At 45.8% G+C, this 23,863-nt stretch overlaps 1 protein-coding gene across 1 annotated transcript; it reads right to left on the minus strand.

Annotated features, from left to right (window-relative positions):
* Positions 1–1,880: 1,880 nt before the first annotated feature.
* Positions 1,881–23,417, minus strand: LOC139393219 (calcium-independent phospholipase A2-gamma-like). Its single transcript, XM_071141663.1, has 9 exons — positions 23,349–23,417; positions 21,885–23,152; positions 20,662–20,811; positions 20,229–20,475; positions 19,388–19,559; positions 17,691–17,748; positions 16,964–17,158; positions 4,794–4,989; positions 1,881–2,690 (listed from the first exon to the last, which is right to left on the minus strand). Exons 2-9 carry the CDS (start codon positions 22,926–22,928, stop codon positions 2,416–2,418), a joined length of 2,337 nt encoding a protein of 778 aa, XP_070997764.1. The 5' UTR covers positions 22,929–23,152; positions 23,349–23,417; the 3' UTR covers positions 1,881–2,415.
* Between the last annotated feature and the right edge of the window lie 446 nt (positions 23,418–23,863).

Here is a 23,863-nt window from a genome sequence, read left to right on the forward strand (position 1 = left end):
TCCACATTCTTCCATGACACCTCTATTATAGACCTCTCTGTGTGTGTGTGTGGTTTAAGGTTGTCGTAGACTATCACTTCAGCTTTAATAGACATCAGTACAGATCAGATGATCATGTATAATAGTGTAGTTATGAGACACAGCTTCAACAGACAACACAACAACAGAAGCCGGTTTCAACAACACATTTTCATTCTACACCCTCCACCTACAGGGCCGCTGCAGGAGAAAGGAATTAGGTGGTTCAACTTCATTATAAAGCGAATACCATCAACTCTTCAATATTATTCAAAACCACCCATCCAACCATTTACATTTGATCCCTTACAGAGCTCTTTTAAGATAAGAACAATGTGACAATTTACAAAGTGCATGATTTCATTAGTCTGTGAAAAAAGGCATAATTACATGTTTGATACCATTCTACTTTACATGCCTAGTTCAAGTTTGGAGCATTTAAATGAGGTGACACCAATGTCAGTTACAACATTCATATTTACAATAATTACATTAGAATTAGTTGCTAATAACAGACCCTGAATCTCTGACATACCAGTACATGGTAAGTAGGTAGTTGTCAAAAACACCTTCCCTGCAAAACCTGCACTCTTAAATCAAAACAGTAAATGGCTACGCCTGCCTACCATTCACACCATTATGGCTACGCCTGCCTACCATTCACACCATTATGGCTACACCTGCCTACCATTCACACCATTATGGCTACGCCTGTCTACCATTCACACCATTATGGCTACGCCGGTCTACCATTCACACCATTATGGCTACACCTGTCTACCATTCACACCATTATGGCTATGCCTGTCTACCATTCACACCATTATGGCTACACCTGCCTACCATTCACACCATTATGGCTACGCCTGTCTACCATTCACACCATTATGGCTACGCCGGTCTACCATTCACACCATTATGGCTACACCTGCCTACCATTCACACCATTATGGCTACACCTGTCTACCATTCACACCATTATGGCTACGCCTGTCTACCATTCACACCATTATGGCTACGCCTGCCTACCATTCACACCATTATGGCTACGCCTGCCTACCATTCACACCATTATGGCTACGCCTGTCTACCATTCACACCATTATGGCTACGCCTGCCTACCATTCACACCATTATGGCTACGCTGGTCTACCATTCACACCATTATGGCTACGCCTGTCTACCATTCACACCATTGTGGCTATGCCCGTCTACCATTCACACCATTATGGCTACGCCTGTCTACCATTCACACCATTATGGCTATGCCTGTCTACCATTCACACCATTATTGCTACGCCTGTCTACCATTCACACCATTGTGGTTACGCCTGTCTACCATTCACACCATTATGGCTACGCCTGTCTACCATTCACACCATTATGGCTACGCCTGTCTACCATTCACACCATTATGGCTATGCCTGTCTACCATTCACACCATTATGGCTGTTTACACAGGCAGCCCAATTCAGGTATTTAGCCCAATTATTGGCAAAATATCTGATTTTTAGGGGGGCAAAATATTAGAATTGGGCTGCCTGTGTAAACACGGCCTGTCTGTGTAAACACGGCCTGTCTGTGTAAACACTGCCTATGTGCTCTCATCACAGTGGCACTTTATTTAGGACTAGTCAAAAGGTTGATTCCTTCAGCCCAACCAGCCAAACCCCTTTCAGAAACACTACAACAGATCATTCTGTACCACCTCTCACAGGTCAAAGGTAACAACATCCTGCCTGAGCAGCAGAAATTCAAATGGACCGCAGTCATATCACATGATCTGCAGTCATATCACATGATCTGCAGTCATATCACATGATCTGCAGTCATATCACATGATCTGCAGTCATATCACATGATCTGCAGTCATATCACATGATCTGCAGTCATATCACATGATCTGCAGTCATATCACATGATCTGCAGTCATATCACATGATCTGCAGTCATATCACATGATCTGCATCAAGAAGATATGGAGTCCAGAGGAGGCTGGTTGGAGGAGCTGTAGGAGGATGGGCTCATTGTAATGGCTGGAATGGAATCAATGGAACGGTACCAAACACATCAAACACATGGAAACCACGTTTGACTCAGTTCCATTTATTCCATTCCGACCATTACAATGAGCCTTTCCTCCTATAGATTCTTCCACCAGCCTCCACTGATGGAGTTATATCAAAGCACATGATGTTTATTTTCAAGTCTAAATGAGTTTCTCAGCAGCTACCGCCTGCAGTGCCTTTTGAACTTTAACCTCTGCAGGTCTCTTCCTACAGTTTGGAGATGAAGGGCCCTCGTACATGTCAGACCTTTACGGCTCCTATATTATCTTCATAATCAGTCTAAATGAGTGTCTCTCAGCCTGTCTGATCTTTCACCTCTAGACGTCCCCTACAGTTTGGATATGAAGGGCAAGCCCTCGTACATGTCGGCCTTCAGTTTGCACCATTCAGCCAGCCTCTGGATGGCGCTCTTCTCCAGAGCCAGCACCGACGCTGCCTTGTTCAGCTTGGCTTCGTTCCTCTCCAGGTAGCGAGTTCCTTCCTCCTGCAGGAAGGTCAGCCTCTCCGGGCGGCTCTCGTCCAATGGGATGTCCTCGCTCATGTAGGGGTTGAAACGAAAGTAAGTGTTGGGTGGAAGGAGGGCGTCCAGCATGATGTGGACCTCTGACGGAGAGAGAAGAGGTGAGAGAGGTTAGGTCATGTTGCTGGAGTACAGTTAAATCATTGTATATCTTGATAGCTATCATGTTGTTAGTGTAGCTAGTTGAGAGGAAGCAGCTGTCTGGGGAGAAGGAGAGAACAAGACGTGGACTTCTGATGAAGGACACAAAGTTAGTCCATATGTGACTGGTTTATTATGACTTTCTACTTTATAGAGATCCATCAAGTTGTTCATAGTGCCATCACCCGCACACACTGACTAAACATCACTCAGACTGACCATCTACACAGGTAGGAATCAAGTTGTTCATAGTGCCATCACCCGCACACACTGACTAAACATCACTCAGACTGACCATCTACACAGGTAGGAATCAAGTTGTTCATAGTGCCATCACCCGCACACACTGACTAAACATCACTCAGACCATCTACACAGGTAGGAATCAAGTTGTTCATAGTGCCATCACCCACACACACTGACTAAACATCACTCAGACCATCTACACAGGTAGGAATCAAGTTGTTCATAGTGCCATCACCCACACACACTGACTAAACATCACTCAGACCATCTACACAGGTAGGAATCAAGTTGTTCATAGTTGTAAACATCATAGATGCCATCACCCACACACACTGACTAAACATCACTCAGACTGACCATCTACACAGGTAGGAATCAAGTTGTTCATAGTGCCATCACCCACACACACTGACTAAACATCACTCAGACCATCTACACAGGTAGGAATCAAGTTGTTCATAGTGCCATCACCCACACACACACTGACTAAACAGCACTCAGACCATCTACACAGGTAGGAATCAAGTTGTTCATAGTGCCATCACCCACACACACTGACTAAACATCACTCAGACCATCTACACAGGTAGGAATCAAGTTGTTCATAGTGCCATCACCCACACACACTGACTAAACATCACTCAGACTGACCATCTACACAGGTAGGAATCAGAGAGAGGTCAAGTACTGGGGGAGCTGATGAATGAGAGGAATCAGAGAGAGGTCAAGCACTGGGGAGCTGATGAATGAGAGGAATCAGAGAGAGGTCAAGCACTGGGGAGCTGATGAATGAGAGGAATCAGAGAGAGTTCAAGTACTGGGGAGCTGATTAATGAGAGGAATCAGAGAGAGGTCAAGCACTGGGGAGCTGATGAACTTGATGTTCTGAGCTGTGTTGGTCAAAAGGAAATCATTGAAGGAGTGACTGAAATACAGCACGAGACAAAACAATGGTCCTCCAACTACCTACAGGGACTACATGCAGCGAATGAGTCTCTTAATGAGATGGACAGAAAACAATGGTCCTCCAACTACCTACAGGGACTACATGCAGCGAATGAGTCTCTTAATGAGATGCACAGAAAACAATGGTCCTCCAACTACCTACAGGGACTACATGCAGCGAATGAGTCTCTTAATGAGATGCACAGAAAACAATGGTCCTCCAACTACCTACAGGGACTACATGCAGCGAATGAGTCTCTTAATGAGATTCACAGAAAACAATGGTCCTCCAACTACCTACAGGACTACATGCAGCGAATGAGTCTCTTAATGAGATGCACAGAAAACAATGGTCTTCCAACTACCTACTGGGAATACATGCAGCGAATGAGTCTCTTAATGAGATTCACAGAAAACAATGGTCCTCCAACTACCTACTGGGAATACATGCAGCGAATGAGTCTCTTAATGAGATTCACAGAAAACAATGGTCCTCCAACTACCTACTGGGACTACATGCAGCGAATGAGTCACTTAATGAGATGCACAGAAAACAATGGTCCTCCAACTACCTACAGGACTACATGCAGCGAATGAGTCTCTTAATGAGATGCACAGAAAACAATGGTCCTCCAACTACCTACTGGGACTACATGCAGCGTCTGTTTTAGTGAAGCACATGTCTCTGACTGACTGGCTGACTGACTGACTGGCTGGCTGACAGCCTTTAATCTGATGTTAGAAATAACCTAATGTGGTTTCATCCCTGTCAAAGGACAGATGTGGCACACAAACTACACACACCAACTACACACAGTACACCACACACACTCCATGGTCCCTTGGTGACCCACCCTCTGTGTCGGTGGCACTGCTGATGACGTTGGTGATCTTGGCTTTGAGACTGGTGGAGGTGGTGTTGTTCTTGTTGACGGTCTCATAGCGACCCGTACCCAGGGAGACAACACACTGCACTGGGGTGTTGGGCCACAGCAGCTTACACTCATGGATGGCTAACGCTGTGGGGTTGTTGATGAGGAGACCACCATCCTGGAAACACACAGAGACAATCTGACTTCAGAAAAATACCACAAGGATTTTAGACGGACCGGTATGTTGTTAAAATGTTTACATATTTGTGCTTTACTCATCTCATATGTATATACTGTATTTTAGTCTACACCACTCCGACATGGCTCGTCCTAATATTTATATATTCCTTAATTCCATTATTTTACTTTTAGGTTTGTGTTTATTGTTAGATATTACTGCACTATTGGTGCTAGAAACACACGCATTTTGCTACACCTGCAATAACATTGCTAATGGGACCAATACAATTTGATTTGATTTAATGTCTGCTTTCTTATCTTGTATGTATAAGGTACATGACATTAAGCTTGGTAAATGTCTAATAATATTGAGGTAGAACACAGTAAATCACCACCATGTCCTAGTACATAATGCCTGAGGTAGAACACTGTAAACCACCATGTCCTAGTACATAATGTCTGAGGTAGAACACAGTAAATCACCACCATGTCCTAGTACATAATGTCTGAGGTAGAACACAGTAAATCACCACCATGTCCTAGTACATAATGTCTGAGGTAGAACACAGTAAATCATCACCATGTCCTAGTACATAATGTCTGAGGTAGAACACAGTAAATCACCATGTTCTAGTACATAATGTCTGAGGTAGAACACAGTAAATCACCATGTCCTAGTACATAATGCCTGAGGTAGAACACATTAAATCACCATGTCCTAGTACATAATGCCTGAGGTAGAACACAGTAAATCACCATGTCCTAGTACATAATGTCTGAGGTAGAACACAGTAAATCACCACCATGTCCTAGTACATAATGTCTGAGGTAGAACACAGTAAATCACCATGTCCTAGTATATAATGTCTGAGGTAGAACACAGTAAATCACCATGTCCTAGTACATAATGTCTGAGGTAGAACACAGTAAATCACCATGTCCTAGTACATAATGCCTGAGGTAGAACACAGTAAATCACCATGTCCTAGTACATAATGTCTGAGGTAGAACACAGTAAATCACCATGTCCTATAGTACATAATGTCTGAGGTAGAACACTGTAAATCACCATGTCCTATAGTACATAATGTCTGAGGTAGAACACAGTAAATCACCACCATGTCCTAGTACATAATGTCTGAGGTAGAACACAGTAAATCACCATGTCCTATAGTACATAATGTCTGAGGTAGAACACAGTAAATCACCACCATGTCCTAGTACATAATGTCTGAGGTAGAACACAGTATATCACCACCATGTCCTAGTACATAATGTCTGAGGTAGAACACAGTAAATCACCACCATGTCCTAGTACATAATGTCTGAGGTAGAACACAGTAAATCATCACCATGTCCTAGTACATAATGTCTGAGGTAGAACACAGTAAATCACCATGTTCTAGTACATAATGTCTGAGGTAGAACACAGTAAATCACCACCATGTCCTAGTACATAATGTCTGAGGTAGAACACAGTAAATCACCATGTCCTAGTACATAATGCCTGAGGTAGAACACATTAAATCACCATGTCCTAGTACATAATGCCTGAGGTAGAACACAGTAAATCACCATGTCCTAGTACATAATGTCTGAGGTAGAACACAGTAAATCACCACCATGTCCTAGTACATAATGTCTGAGGTAGAACACAGTAAATCACCATGTCCTAGTATATAATGTCTGAGGTAGAACACAGTAAATCACCATGTCCTAGTACATAATGCCTGAGGTAGAACACAGTAAATCACCATGTCCTAGTACATAATGTCTGAGGTAGAACACAGTAAATCACCATGTCCTATAGTACATAATGTCTGAGGTAGAACACAGTAAATCACCATGTCCTAGTACATAATGTCTGAGGTAGAACACAGTAAATCACCACCATGTCCTAGTACATAATGTCTGAGGTAGAACACTGTAAATCACCATGTCCTATAGTACATAATGTCTGAGGTAGAACACAGTAAATCACCATGTCCTATAGTACATAATGTCTGTCCCTGATCAATACTGCTCTGTATCTAAACACCAGGCCCTGATCAATACTGCTCTGTATCTAAACACCAGGCCCTGATCAATACTGCTCTGTATCTAAACACCAGGCCCTGATCAATACTGCTCTGCATATAAACACCAGGCCCTGATCAATGCTGCTCTGCATCTAAACACCAGGCCCTGATCAATGCTGCTCTGTATCTAAACACCAGGCCCTGATCAATACTGCTCTGTATCTAAACACCAGGCCCTGATCAATACTGCTCTGTATCTAAACACCAGGCCCTGATCAATACTGCTCTGTATCTAAACACCAGGCCCTGATCAATACTGCTCTGTATCTAAACACCAGGCCCTGATCAATGCTGCTCTGTATCTAAACACCAGGCCCTGATCAATACTGCTCTGTATCCAAACACCAGGCCCTGATCAATACTGCTCTGTATCTAAACACCAGGCCCTGATCAATACTGCTCTGTATCTAAACACCAGGCCCTGATCAATACTGCTCTGTATCTAAACACCAGGCCCTGATCAATACTGCTCTGTATCTAAACACCAGGCCCTGATCAATACTGCTCTGTATCTAAACACCAGGCCCTGATCAATACTGCTCTGTATCTAAACACCAGGCCCTGATCAATACTGCTCTGTATCTAAACACCAGGCCCTGATCAATACTGCTCTGTATCTAAACACCAGGCTCTGATCAATACTGCTCTGTATCTAAACACCAGGCCCTGATCAATGCTGCTCTGTATCTAAACACCAGGCCCTGATCAATGCTGCTCTGCATCTAAACACCAGTCCTGTTTAAGCTTCCTGACCTGGGACTACGAGGCTGTTCTACTGGCCCACCAAGCTTGTGGAAACACGTCCCTATCAACCCCTCCAGGGCTGGTGAGGAGTGGTACACAGTCTAATACATCCCAGAGATGAATAGACCAGACCAGAGTCTGCTTGCCTGTAGTGTGATAGTGGTCTGAATAACAAGGAGTTAAACGTATGGTAGAAATGTCTTTCTGACCAGCCCAACAAAAGGGAAACAGTGTATTACCCGTACAGGGTAGGATAGCTCAATTACCTCAATGTTGTACAATCACCTCAACAGAGTCGGTGCTCCACAGTAGAAAGAGGCTTTGATACGGTGCAATTAATTATTCAAGTCTCATTTCCAGAAGCAGTTGTGAATGTCAGCGGCTGCAGACAGACAAGATTGGCCAGACACAGAGGGTAAGTAAGGGCTCTCTCTCTCTCTCTCACACACACACACACACTTACTTGAGAGTGTGTGTGTCAGGCTACTCTATGTGCTCCAGACACTAGCTGAGCAGTGACCTCGTCTTGGCAAAGCCAGGTTTAGTCTTTTTAAGTTATGTCTTCCCTCTCTCCCTCTTAGCTACCCTCTCCAAGTCCACTTATTCTTGGACTTCATCCACTAAGTCTGCATCCAAAATGGCACCCTATTTCCTATATAGTGCACTACTTCTGAGAGCCCTATGGGCCCTGGTAATAAGTAATGCACTACGTAGGGAATAGGGTGTAGTTTGGAACGCACACTGGGTGAAGGGTTTTCTAACTGGGCTGTTTGGATAGGATTAAACTGCTAAAACAATGATCTACTCATGGTGAACTGTGGGAGAGAGTGTGGCTCACAATAAGGCCTTGACCCTTGCTGACTGCAGGTCAAAGGTCGTTTCCACTCTGTGGGGGTCAGAGCTACAACAGCTCTCTGGGCTAAGCCTCTCTCTCAACAACCTCACTGGCTTCTCACTACAGAAACACTGAAGAGAAACAAGACAATGAGTCTCCAGTGTTGCCATGGCGTTATGTTCAGCACTGCCTCTTCTAAAAACACTGAAGGAATTGGAATAAGGAAGTGGGCCCTGACTTACATGAAAGTCTCACTATTTGGGCTTTCAAACTAGAGGAAATGTCACAGTCAACAGTGATAGTGAACATATTACAAGACAATTCTCAGTGCTAACTTGTTTTTTTTTAATCAGGTGATTATTTTTTGTTCCTCAGGCTCTTGAGACCTGTTAACCAACAAGCCAATGTGATTCTCCTGTTGTGCATCATCGTGACTAAGCAGAGATTTCATGGCACCTTAATGCATCTGGACACTTCGCTGCAGGCCTCATGATTAAACACTGAACTAGCCAAATAAAACCTTGCCTGGCTGCAATTAAACTGTGACCAGATCACTGGTCTTTATGTTATCATGATGCAGTATGTCCCTGGTACAGTGTGACCAGATCACTGGTCTTTATGTTATCATGATGCAGTATGTCCCTGGTACAGTGTGACCAGATCACTGGTCTTTATGTTATCATGATGCAGTATGTCCCTGGCAAACTAACATGCTGAAGGTAACAAGTTGTGAAGGAAGTTCTGTGGAACCACAGTTCAGTGCCTCTGTCAAAATAACAACCAAGCTTTGTTCTGGTACCTTCTTAGAGTTAGAGGACTCTAGATGGATAAAACCTGTGTTGGCATGGCCATTGCGGGCTTCCACAATTTTAAAGAAGTCTGGGTGGGACTTCCTATGGGTTAAGGAAGGATCACATTATTCCATCCGGGTCATCAGGAGGGACCAGCGAATGAATTATACCGATGAGCAAACACTAGGTGGGCACATTTTCAGTTTGTTTGCTAAATCATAGATGTAGTAGAAGAAGAAAATGGACTGCTTCAAAATGGAGATGGCCTCGATGGCGCTGCCTGTGCACTCACTGACACCACAATAACACATATATAAAGATCTCTCTATCCATGTGGGAGACAGAGAGAGAGAGAGAGACAGACACAGACAGAGACTTAGAGAGAGAGAGAGAGACAGAGACAGAGAGAGAGACAGACAGAGAGAGAAAATATGTTGACAAGGGAGAGCAAACACAGGATGTCTGAATGTCTAGGAAGTTTGAGAGAATGTTGATATTGACTGACTATAGTTCCAGCCACACACTTACAGAGAGAGAACACTATTGGCCCTCCCTGTTTATTTATTTCTTTGTTAGTTATACCTGTTAGTAGAGGTCGACCGATTAATCGGAATGGCCGATTTCAAGTTTTCATAACAATCGGAAATCGGTATTTTTGGGCGCCGATTTGCCGAATTTTTAAAATATATTTTTTTACACCTTTATTTAACTAGACAAGTCAGTTAAGAACACATTCTTATTTTCAATGACGGCCTAGGAATGGTGGGTTAACTGCCTCGTTCAGGGGCAGAAAGACAGATTTTCACCTTGTCAGCTCGGGGAATCCAATCTTGCAACCTTACAGTTAACTAGTCCAACGCAATAACGACCTGCCTCTCTCTCGTTGCACTCCACAAGGAGACTGTTACGCAAATGCAGTAAGCCAAGGTAAGTTGCTAGCTAGCATTAAACTTATCTTATAAAAAACAATCAATCATAATCACTAGTTAACTACACATGGTTGATGATATTACTAGATATTATTTAGCTTGTCCTGTGTTGCATATAATCTGACTGAGCATACAAGCATACAAGTATCTGACTGAGCGGTGGTAGGCAGAAGCAGGCACGTAAACATTCATTCAAACAGCACTTTCGTGCGTTTTGCCAGCAGCTCTTCGTTGTGCGTCAAGCATTGCACTCTTTATGACTTCAAGCATATCAACTAAACTAAACTAAACTAAAAAAACGATTAAATTCTCATGTTTTCAACAAGGAAATTGGAATTGGAATTTCAGTTTACTTATACAAAGAAAAAGGCAATGTCATAATTTCACAAGTAAGATAATTTGGCCATGAGCTTGGAATGAAATTCCCATTACAACAGCAGGTCATTTATCTAGCTATAACAAACAAACCTGCTCATTTAAATCCCCATAACAGCAGGTCATTTAGCTATAACAAACAAACCTGCTCATTTAAATCCCCATAACAGCAGCTCATTTAGCTAGCTATAACAAACAAACCTGCTCATTTAAATCCCCATAACAGCAGGTCATTTAGCTAGCTATAACAAACAAACCTGCTCATTTAAATCCCCATAACAGCAGGTCATTTAGCTAGCTATAACAAACAAACCTGCTCATTTAAATCCCCATAACAGCAGGTCATTTAGCTAGCTATAACAAACAAACCTGCTCATTTAAATCCCCATAACAGCAGCTCATTTAGCTAGCTATAACAAACAAACCTGCTCATTTAAATCCCCATAACAGCAGGTAATATATCTAGCTATAACAAACAAACCTGCTCATTTAAATCCCCATAACAGCAGGTCATTTAGCTATAACAAACAAACCTGCTCATTTAAATCCCCATAACAGCAGCTCATTTAGCTAGCTATAACAAACAAACCTGCTCATTTAAATCCCCATAACAGCAGGTCATTTAGCTAGCTATAACAAACAAACCTGCTCATTTAAATCCCCATAACAGCAGCTCATTTAGCTAGCTATAACAAACAAACCTGCTCATTTAAATCCCCATAACAGCAGGTCATTTAGCTAGCTATAACAAACAAACCTGCTCATTTAAATCCTCATAACAGCAGGTCATTTAGCTAGCTATAACAAACAAACCTGCTCATTTAAATCCCCATAACAGCAGGTCATTTAGCTAGCTATAACAAACAAACCTGCTCATTTAAATCCTCATAACAGCAGGTAATATATCTAGCTATAACAAACAAACCTGCTCATTTAAATCCAGCCTGAGAGTCCCTGACTGAGGCTTCTCAGCTTCTCTTCATGCATGATATCCTAACACAACACTAGCACAAAATGGATGTACTGGCTCTAGTCTCATTGTTTAGCTGTGTCCAGATGGGCAGATGACCGGGACTGGGAGGGAGGACATGTTGCATTCAGCTGAGGCAGAAGAGATCACATTTTCTGTCCCATTTCCTCTTGAACACTGGGGAGGTCGAACTGGGAGCCACGCTCTGCTCATCTCCCCTCTAGACTCTGGGTGTCCCACAAATAGCACCCTATTCCCTATGTAGTGCACTACTATAGGGTTATGGTCAAAAGTACTGCACTATATAGAGAAAGGGGTGGCATTTGGGACGTATCCTCTCTGTCAGTGTATTTATGATGGAACAACATTCATGCCAGTAAAACAAACACCAATGAACTAAACTGCAGCACATAGCCGAGCCAGACTAGCTACATGTTTAAATATACCAGATCACTGTGTATTAGTTCACCATGACTCTACTATAGAACCAGTACTATACAACCCAGCCAGACTAGCTACATGTTTAAATATACCAGATCACTGTGTATTAGTTCACCATGACTCTACTATAGAACCAGTACTATACAACCCAGCCAGACTAGCTACATGTTTAAATATACCAGATCACTGTGTATTAGTTCACCATGACTCTACTATAGAACCAGTACTATACAACCATAGCAGGTGGTGTTGTCAGCCCAACACATCACCGGGGGCTCACTGCCTGCCCCCCAGGACATCTACAGCACCGGTGTCACATGAAGGACAAGAAGATCCTCAAGGACCTCAGCCACCCGAGCCACGGCCTGTTCACCCCGCTAACACCTAGAAGATCCTCAAGGACCTCAGCCACCCGAGCCACGGCCTGTTCACCCTGCTAACACCTAGAAGATCATCAAGGACCTCAGCCACCCGAGCCACAACCTGTTCACCCCGCTAACACCTAGAAGATCATCAAGGACCTCAGACACCCGAGCCACGGCCTGTTCACCCCGCTAACATCTAGAAGATCATCAGGGACCTCAGCCACCAGAGCCACGGCCTGTTCACCCCGCTAACATCTAGAAGATCATCAAGGACCTCAGCCACCGGAGCCACGGCCTGTTCACCCCGCTAACATCTAGAAGATCATCAAGGACCTCAGCCACCGGAGCCACGGCCTGTTCACCCCGCTAACATCTAGAAGATCATCAAGGACCTCAGCCACCAGAGCCACGGCCTGTTCACCCCGCTAACATCTAGAAGATCATCAAGGACCTCAGCCACCCGAGCCACGGCCTGTTCACCCCGCTAACACCTAGAAGATGATCCATCTTTACAGAACACGGAACACTATTCTGATTCCAGATGATCCATCCTTACAGAACACGGAACACTATTCTGATTCCAGATGATCCATCCTTACAGAACACGGAACACTATTCTGATTCCAGATGATCAATCCTTACAGAACACGGAACACTATTCTGATTCCAGATGATCCATCCTTACAGAACACGGAACACTATTCTGATTCCAGATGATCCATCCTTACAGAACACGGAGCACTATTCTGATTCCAGATGATCAACCCTTACAGAACACGGAACACTATTCTGATTCCAGATGATCAACCCTTACAGAACACGGAACACTCAACATGCTCTAACTTTTTCTCCATCTTCATTAGGAAGTTGTTTTCTTTACCATTTGATGGCTGTGGTGCCAATTTGTCATGTCATTTGAAAGGGCTGTTTCTCAGCTTTCAAAATATGTACCATGTTTTCATATACGGTTTGACACCAGCAAATGTAGCTGGTTAATGCATGCAGAGGTCCTGGTCTGAGTACATCTCAGAGCAGTTAGCTGGTTAATGCATGCAGAGGTCCTGGTCTGAGTACATCTCAGAGCAGTTAGCTGGTTAATGCATGCAGAGGTCCTGGTCTGAGTACATCTCAGAGCAGTTAGCTGGTGTTCTAAAGCCTAGTGTTTCCATTCCCCTTTAAAACACAGATTTTTTATGGACGGGCTGGTGGGCGTCTCCATCCGGACTGACTGAGAGCAGAGGGAGTTCAGCTGTCAACTGGTTTCTCAGCCAAGAGCTAAAGCTGCTACTTGCATGTTAATACACACACACACACACACACACACACACACACACACAATACATGAAACAGAACATAAAGGGATTAGTGATAAGAGTCTATTGACTATGTAATAGCATATTAGTTAGGCCAGTCCACTGGGTATGTAGCATTGTCAGAGAAGGGACAGGGAGCTAAAGGGACATTATGGATAATGAAAGCACTGTGTCATGAAATGGACTTCCCCTTATCAAAATGTTGAAGCAGGAAGTTCAATGATTAAAAGGAGGTTCATCCAAGATAACAGCCAAGTCTCGTGACGAGCTAAGGATTCAAATGATTCCTGGCACATTAAAATGACCAAATATGTCCATTGATCAGTAGAGAAAACTCCAAAAACAACCCAGCTCTCTGAAGAGGCGAGTCAAGAGCTGTGGACTTTGAATACATCTCTAGTCTACACTCTCCTCTTTGGTCTGTTGTGAAGCTTTTGAGACAAGGGAAACAGGGCCAAAAACACAGTGGCACACAGTAAATAAAGCACGTCACCAAATCATCCATCTCTCTCCACACACACAGATCTCACACCGACTAATCCTGTGGCGTGTGCGTGCGGTGCGTGTTTAAATATCAATAAATGATTGGAGTGTGTGTGGCAGGGCACTGTGCTCCTTTGTGAATGCCTGATCAAAGGGACTGTGGGGCAGGCAGGCAGCTACCTCTCCTTTCAGACTCTGGGTAAAGGTTAAAGAGCGGCTGTCTAAGGGCTCTGCCCAGATGGAGGGAGGCCCAAACCCACTTGGTCGGGTAGATAGAATATTCACTGGTTGCCATGGAGATTTCTAAGGCTCTGAGAAGAGAGCTTGCTTTGCACTTAGCTCTGACTTCCTACTTCCTGAAACAAACTAACATCCAGGAAATAGCTTTTGATCTCTGACGTAGGTGTACAGTCTACAACCAAACAAAACTAAAGCAGGTCAACGAAGTGGCATCCAAATTACACAGGTCAAATACCATTTTGTTTACCTAGAAAATAGACAAACAAACAGGCTGTTGAGGTACAACCTGACAGAGGGTTGGCTAGACATCAGATATTCTCTTTCATCAAGAGTCACTGTCCTGCCATTCCCCTACAGACAGCAGCCCCTACAGGAACCCTTCTCCATCACAGGGGGGCTCAGTCTTTGATATGCGTGTTTGAAGTGAGAGTGAGTGAGAGTTCTGTTCATAAACACAAACAGACCCCACAGAGCCCCAGGACAGCAACACAAACAGACCCCACAGAGCCCCAGGACAGCAACACAAACAGACCCCACAGAGCCCCAGGACAGCAACACAATTAGACCCCACAGAGCCCCAGGACAGCAACACAATTAGACCCCACAGAGCCCCAGGACAGCAACACAATTAGACCCCACAGAGCCCCAGGACAGCAACACAATTAGACCCCACAGAGCCCCAGGACAGCAACACAATTAGACCCCACAGAGCCCCAGGACAGCAACACAATTAGACCCCACAGAGCCCCAGGACAGCAACACAATTAGACCCCACAGAGCCCCAGGACAGCAACACAATTAGACCCCACAGAGCCCCAGGACAGCAACACAATTAGACCCCACAGAGCCCCAGGACAGCAACACAATTAGACCCCACAGAGCCCCAGGACAGCAACACAATTAGACCCCACAGAGCCCCAGGACAGCAACACAATTAGACCCCACAGAGCCCCAGGACAGCAACACAATTAGACCCCACAGAGCCCCAGGACAGCAACACAATTAGACCCCACAGAGCCCCAGGACAGCAACACAATTAGACCCCACAGAGCCCCAGGACAGCAACACAATTAGACCCAACCACATCATGAGAAAACAAAAATATCATTTTTTCCAATGTGTCAAGTTACAACAAAAAAAACAGTGAGCATAGCCTTGCTATTGAGAAAGGCCGCCGTAGGCAGACATGGCTCTCAAGAGAAGACAGGCTATGTGCCCACTGCCCACAAAATGAGGTGGTACCATTGTAAATATAACCCATATTTATTTATTTTCCATTTTGTACTTTAACTATTTTCACATCGTTACAACACTGTATATAGACAAATGTCTTTATTATTTGGAACTTGAGTGTAATTTTAACTGTTCATTTTTTATTGTTTATTTCACTTTGGTTTATTATCTACTTCACTTGCTTTGACGATGTTAACATATGTTTCCCATGACAATGAGGCCCCTCAAATTTGAATTGAATTGAAATGGAACAGAGAGAGAGAGGCTCTACATTTACTCTCTGGATCTCCAGCTGAGAGAACGGGCTAATTTAACACACAGAAACACACACTACGGCCCTACAGTTAATGGCCTCAGGCCTCGGAGAGGACTATCAGGAAGTGTACTGAAAGTGTATTGATTTGCGAGAAGTGTTGGGTAAATGAGTGACAGTCAGAGAGAGATCATAGAGACAGAGAGACAAAGAAAGAGGGGTAATAGAGAAAGAGATAGGCTGAGGTAGATAAACAGAGAGAGAGAGAGGTTGAGGTAGATAAACAGAGAGAGAGAGAGAGAGGTTGAGGTAGATAAACAGAGAGAGGGGTAGATACAGAGAGAGAGAGGTAGATAAACAGAGAAAGAGAGAGAGATTGAGGTAGATAAACAGAGAGAGGTTGAGGTAGATAAACAGAGAGAGGTTGAGGTAGATAAACAGAGAGAGAGAGAGGTAGATAAACAGAGAGAGGTTGAGGTAGATAAACAGAGAGAGAAAGAGGTTGAGGTAGATAAACAGAGAGAGGCTGAGGTAGAAACAGAGAGAGGCTGAGGTAGAAACAGAGAGAGGCTGAGGTAGATAAACAGAGAGAGGCTGAGGTAGATAAACAGAGAGAGGCTGAGGTAGATAAACAGAGAGAGGTTGATGTAGATAAACAGAGAGAAAGAGAGAGAGGTTGAGGTAGATAAACAGAGAAAGAGAGAGAGGTTGAGGTAGATAAACAGAGAGAGGCTGAGGTAGATAAACAGAGAGAGGCTGAGGTAGATAAACAGAGAGAGGCTGAGGTAGAAACAGAGAGAAAGAGAGAGGTTGAGGTAGATAAACAGAGAGAGGTTGAGGTAGATAAACAGAGAGAGGCTGAGGTAGATAAACAGAGAGAGAGTACTAAAGCTACACATACAGAGATAGATGAATTGGTTACCTGGTGCAGGTCTTTTCCCAGTGTATACTCCTGGAAGTACCCTGGGGCGGCGGAGGAGGCTCTGATGGCCTGCCACATCTTGTGTTTACAGTCTCCTATGTAGTGGGACCTGACCCCTGGTAGCATGCTGTAGTTCCTGAACACATAGGCCTTCAGAGGCAGACCCCTGTTCACTATGGTGCTCACTGCTGACACCTAGAGGAGGAACAGAGGCATGAACTAAATGAAGACGTGTTCATGAGAGAAGAGATGGGTTGGTTGTTTAGCAACAAAACCAACGTGCACAACAGACGGGTTGGCTTAGATTGTTAACAACATGTAAAGTATATTTAGTCTCCAATGTTTATTGTGCAAATGTATTTATGTTTTCAATGAGCACTTGTTGTCTCTTAAATGCACCGTTACAGTTGTTGATTAGCTAGCTAGCGGATTTTAGCCCCATTAGCATTGACATGACATGAGTCAAAACCCCTCAAAACAAGACATGGTGTCAAGAACAAGACACAATGAGACTAAACGAGCAACCTAGGACTCCCTACATGGCAGCTTCTTGTCGTTGTTGCTATGTGACCGTCCAGGCTCATAACAACGCAGGCCATCCAGCCGTACCGATGCGTACGTATCATTTTGGTGACTCGTCCGCCTACCCGTCGATATGGACTTGATTAAGTCTTTGTTCCCTGTGTAAGTGTATGGTTGTTCAAGGGATGTATAAATCAAACCTAACCTTTGGGCATTTTGGATCCCGGGCTGTCTCCACCATGAGGCCTTCTCCCATTCTCTCCCTGTTACACACAAAACATTCACCACTTCATTATCAAATCAGACAAAATTATACTGTAAATTTACATGCTCCAAAATAAGAACATGATTTTCATAGGTCAGACTACACTGTCAACATATTTTACCACTGACATGACAGTAAACTAGACGGAGCAGCAGGGTACTGACATGACAGTATACTAGACGGAGCAGCAGGGAACTGACATGACAGTATCCTAGACGGAGCAGCAGGGTACTGACATGACAGTATACTAGACGGAGCAGCAGGGTACTGACATGACAGTATACTAGACGGAGCAGCAGGGAACTGACATGACAGTATCCTAGACGGAGCAGCAGGGTACTGACATGACAGTATCCTAGACGGAGCAGCAGGGTACTGACATGACAGTATACTAGACGGAGCAGCAGGGTACTGACATGACAGTATACTAGACGGAGCAGCAGGGTACTGACATGACAGTATCCTAGACGGAGCAGCAGGGTACTGACATGACAGTATACTAGACGGAGCAGCAGGGTACTGACATGACAGTATACTAGACGGAGCAGCAGGGTACTGACATGACAGTATACTAGACGGAGCAGCAGGGTACTGACATGACAGTATCCTAGATGGAGCAGCAGGGTACTGACATGACAGTATACTAGATGGAGCAGCAGGGTACTGACATGACAGTATCCTAGACGGAGCAGCAGGGTACTGACATGACAGTATACTAGACGGAGCAGCAGGGTACTGACATGACAGTATACTAGACGGAGCAGCAGGGTACTGACATGACAGTATCCTAGACGGAGCAGCAGGGTACTGACATGACAGTATACTAGACGGAGCAGCAGGGTACTGACATGACAGTATACTAGACGGAGCAGCAGGGAACTGACATGACAGTATCCTAGACGGAGCAGCAGGGAACTGACATGACAGTATACTAGACGGAGAAGCAGGGTACTGACATGACAGTATACTAGACGGAGCAGCAGGGTACTGACATGACAGTATACTAGACGGAGCAGCAGGGTACTGACATGACAGTATACTAGACGGAGCAGCAGGGTACTGACATGACAGTATCCTAGATGGAGCAGCAGGGTACTGACATGACAGTATCCTAGACGGAGCAGCAAGGTACTGACATGACAGTATACTAGACGGAGAAGCAGGGTACTGACATGACAGTATCCTAGACGGAGCAGCAGGGTACTGACATGACAGTATCCTAGATGGAGCAGCAGGGTACTGACATGACAGTATACTAGACGGAGCAGCAGGGTACTGACATGACAGTATCCTAGATGGAGCAGCAGGGTACTGACATGACAGGGTACTGACATGACAGTATCCTAGACGGAGCAGCAGGGTACTGACATGACAGGGTACTGACATGACAGTATACTAGACGGAGCAGCAAGGTACTGACATGACAGTATCCTAGTCGGAGCAGCAGGGTACTGACATCACAGTATACTAGACGGAGCAGCAGGGTACTGACATGACAGTATCCTAGACGGAGCAGCAGGGTACTGACATGACAGGGTACTGACATGACAGGGTACTGACATGACAGTATACTAGACGGAGCAGCAGGGTACTGACATGACAGTATACTAGGCGGAGCAGCAGGGTACTGTACTCACTTGAGGATGTTCTCCCAGATCTGGCTGTCGTAGAAGGCGTGGCTCCAGCCCATCTTGACGGTTCCCACGATGACGTTCTGTTTGAACACATCAGAACCCAGCTTCCTGTAGAGTTCCTCACAATCATCCAGAGGAATCTGGAACACCCCCAACATGAAGGCCAGGATGGCACCTGCGGGATAGGGGTTCATCGTGTTAAGATGCCACGTGCCAAACAGGACTTTCAGATTTATAAAAAAGTATTATCCTCCACAATGTTGTGATATCCAATTGGTAGTTACAGTCTTGTCCCATCGCTGCAACTCCCGTACAGAGGGAGAGGCGAAGGTTGAGAGCCATGCATCCTCCAAAACACAACCTCGCCAAGCCATACTGCCTCTTGACACACAGCTCGCTTAACCCGGAAGCCAGCCGAACCAACGTGTCAGAGGAAACACCATACAGCTGGCGACCGTGTCAGAGTACATGCGCCAGGCCCACCACAGGAGTCGCTAGGGTTTGCGCCAGGCCCAAACCCTCCCCTAACCCGGACGATGCTGGGACAATTGTGCGTCGCCTCATGGGTCTCCCGGTCGCAGCCGGTCTGTGATGACGCCTCAAGCGCTGCGCCACTCGGGAGGCCCTGACTTTTTGATTTTAAGACTGGACTGAAAAGTGCCTTTCATTAAACACAAGTGACTGGGTTCTCAGACATAAATGAAACCTAGTCTTGGCCTAAAAAGAATGCTCAATGGATTATGTTCTCAGGACTAGGCCTGATCTGTGTCTGGGAAACCAGCCCTAGTAGTGTGGACCGATATCATGTTGTAGAAAATACAGGGAGCTTGGTGAAACAGCCTACCTGTGCTGACCCCACAGATGTAGTCAAACAGCTGGTAGATGGGTTTGCCTGTCAGTGTCTGCAGTTTGTGTAGGGTCTGCAGGGCTACCAGTCCCCTGGTCCCCCCTCCATCGATGGCCAGGATCCGTATACCCTGGCCCTTCACAGGGTCTGTGTATCCCACCAGGGCCAGGGCCTCTCTCACTGCAGCCTGGAGCCGGGGGTCTCTGGTCTGCCTCAGACGCAACAGGCACGGGATCACCCTCTCCTGAGGGGGGGGGGGTTCACTTCAGCAAATTCACACACTTCTACATGTACCCATCTTAGTTGAATGCACTGATTAGAAGTTGGTCTATCAGAGCTTCTGCTACATGACTAAAATATGAATGTAAATACACCCACAGTATATCTACAAGGACTGAAGTTTACATTGTCTACAAAAACAGCCCCACACCTTGACGGCCACGCCGCGTGTCTCAGGGTACTCCAGAAGATGCAGGCTAAGCTCCTCCACACGGCTGGTGTGGACATTCATGTCTGTGGCTTTCTGGATGCCCTGCACCAAGGCTCTGGTCCTGTTGTCCATACTCACCCGGGCTATGATCTGGGATGGGAGGGCACAGAACATACCCAGGATCCTTTTTAAAAATGTAGATCAAAATGAGATATAAGGTAATCATTGTGTGTAATGTTTTCCCTCTGTCCTAGATCATTGAACATGAACTTCAAACCGACAGGGGGTAAGACACTTCAAACCGACAGGGGGTAAGACGCTTCAAACCGACAGGGGGTAAGACGCTTCAAACCGACAGGGGGTAAGACGCTTCAAACCGACAGGGGGTAAGACGCTTCAAACCGACAGGGGGTAAGACGCTTCAAACCGACAGGGGGTAAGACGCTTCAAACCGACAGGGGGTAAGACGCTTCAAACCGACAGGGGGTAAGACGCTTCAAACCGACAGGGGGTAAGACGCTTCAAACCGACAGGGGGTAAGACGCTTCAAACCGACAGGGGGTAAGACGCTTCAAACCGACAGGGGGTAAGACGCTTCAAACCGACAGGGGGTAAGACGCTTCAAACCGACAGGGGGTAAGACGCTTCAAACCGACAGGGGGTAAGACGCTTCAAACCGACAGGGGGTAAGACGCTTCAAACCGACAGGGGGTAAGACGCTTCAAACCGACAGGGGGTAAGACACTTCAAACCGACAGGGGGTAAGACACTTCAAACCGACAGGGGGTAAGACACTTCAAACCGACAGGGGGTAAGACACTTCAAACCGACAGGGGGTAAGACACTTCAAACCGACAGGGGGTAAGACACTTCAAACCGACAGGGGGTAAGACACTTCAAACCGACAGGGGGTAAGACACTTCAAACCGACAGGGGGTAAGACACTTCAAACCGACAGGGGGTAAGACACTTCAAACCGACAGGGGGTAAGACACTTCAAACCGACAGGGGGTAAGACACTTCAAACCGACAGGGGGTAAGACACTTCAAACCGACAGGGGGTAAGACACTTCAAACCGACAGGGTAAGACACTTCAAACCGACAGGGTAAGACACTTCAAACCGACAGGGTAAGACACTTCAAACCGACAGGGTATTAAAAGTTCATTTTAATTAATTCACATGGCAGAGAATCATTAATTTATATGAATCAGTTTCAGTACCTTCTCTCTCTGGCTCAGCAGTAGTTTCTTGGCCCCCTCTTTAGCATTCTTCTTCTGCTCCTCAGTCTCCATCTTCTCTCCAGGCTTCCTCACAGCCTCCTCCGTGGTCTTCTCTTCAACTGCTGCTGTGACACTCTTGGGGTCAGCTCTGAACTTACTAGGTACCAAGGGTGCTATATAGCTGCCAAAGAATGCCTGAACATTGGGACGAGGGTCAGACAGATACTGCCCAAACCCACCTTTTTTAGAGGGTGTTAGGGTGGGGGTAGGGGTGTAGGTGACTGGGTCAGAGGAAGTACTATCTGTGGCAGGGCTCTCTCGGGTGGGAACACCCGAGGTTGGGCTAACCTCCTCCAGGGGAGGAGTCGGTTGTGGGGTAGCTGCCTTGCCCTGGATAGCCTTGGTCTCAGCTGCCACAGGTACTGAAACGGGGATGTGGTCCCCGCTCTTAGTACTCTGATAGCGTAGACTGAGAGCAGGCTTGGAGGACGTGGATGCTTGAGCATTGTCATTTAGATGGTGAGGCTTCTTGTCATCTCCTGTTGATAGACTACTACAACTCCCAAAGTAGTCGTTGACGTGTTGAGACAGGGTGCTGTATGTCTCGTCCATATTGGTGGACAGGGCCTCTGGTTGGAACAGCTGTAACGTCTGCTTGGCAATGGCTGACGAGGAGCTAGCGGTGGATATAGCCACTGATGCGGCGGAGTTAGCCACTGACGCAGCGAGGCTCTGTTTGGGCTTGACGTTGGCCATGAATGGTTTCTCTAAAGGCTGAAGTGGCTGATTCTCCTTCCCCTCCTCTCCATTGTTCTGGTCCTGTCCTACTGTCTGATCCTGTTCTGGTGGCTTCATGTCTATTGCAGCAGCTGAAGGGTCACTAGCTGCCGGGGTTGGAGATGGAGTCAGAGGCTCCGCTTCGGACAGTACCTTCTCTGCATGGGCGGCTGTGGCACTGGGCTTAAGGCGGGAGATCTTGGAGAGGAGGTCGCTGCCACTTACTGCTTTAGTAACAGTGTTGAGCGTGCTCCTGATCCGCGACATGCGTCAGCTCACACCAGAGACAGGAGAGAGTTAAAATGATTTGACTGGACTACAGCCTTGCTTGTGCCAGTGCTGATATGGGAATAGGCCTTGATGGGTCATCTCCTTCGCTTGTGTGGTCTGTGTTCAGTTAGGACAACCTCTGGAGACTGGGTCAGTCAGGACAACCTCTGGAGACTGGGTCAGTCAGGACAACCTCTGGAGACTGGGTCAGTCAGGACAACCTCTGGAGACTGGGTCAGTCAGGACAACCTCTGGAGACTGGGTCAGTCAGGAAAACCTCTGGAGACTGGGTCAGTCAGGAAAACCTCTGGAGACTGGGTCAGTCAGGACAACCTCTGGAGACTGGGTCAGTCAGGACAACCTCTGGAGACTGGGTCAGTCAGGACCATCTCTGGAGACTGGGTCAGTCAGGACAACCTCTGGAGACTGGGTCAGTCAGGACAACCTCTGGAGACTGGGTCAGTCCTCTTGGCTCTGGTCCAGCATAGGTCATCTAGGAATGAAGCTGCCTCCTAGAATATAAGAGAAAGAAAGCTAATGGATGTCAGAGGACTTTGTGCAAAGTCTAGTTAAATAAACATACCATTTAGCCTAAAGTAAAACCACAATGGAGCCCCTCATTAGAATGAACAAAGGTATTTGTCTCACACAAAAAATAGATAGGGTTTGAATGGCCAACCAGTGCTATCAAATCCCCGGATGTTCCTTCTGTTCCATGGTAGCCATGGAAACCCTTCAAAACAACAACATTCGTTTTCCAGTGTAGAAAACGAATGATATCTACGGGTTTCCAAATACTTTATCAAAGTAAGTTTTGATATACGAAGAGAAACACGATGGACGAGAGGCCTTCATCAAACCTAAGCTTGAGAGCATCTGAAATCGTGAAAAATGTACTGGAGAACGCACGCGGTGCCCTCGGCCACCAGCAA

Source organism: Oncorhynchus clarkii, chromosome 33 (assembly GCF_045791955.1).
Source record: "Oncorhynchus clarkii lewisi isolate Uvic-CL-2024 chromosome 33, UVic_Ocla_1.0, whole genome shotgun sequence".
Lineage (NCBI taxonomy): Eukaryota > Metazoa > Chordata > Actinopteri > Salmoniformes > Salmonidae > Oncorhynchus > Oncorhynchus clarkii.

Coding starts and splice junctions, on each gene's coding strand:
- LOC139393219 (XM_071141663.1), bottom strand. CDS start 22,928: ATGTCGCGGATCAGGAGCACGCTCAACACTGTTACTAAAGCAGTAAGT. Junction 20,812..21,884: donor TGCTGAGCCAGAGAGAGAAG/GTACTGAAACTG, acceptor CTCCCATCCCAG/ATCATAGCCCGGGTGAGTAT. Junction 20,476..20,661: donor CACGCGGCGTGGCCGTCAAG/GTGTGGGGCTGT, acceptor CCCCCCCCTCAG/GAGAGGGTGATCCCGTGCCT.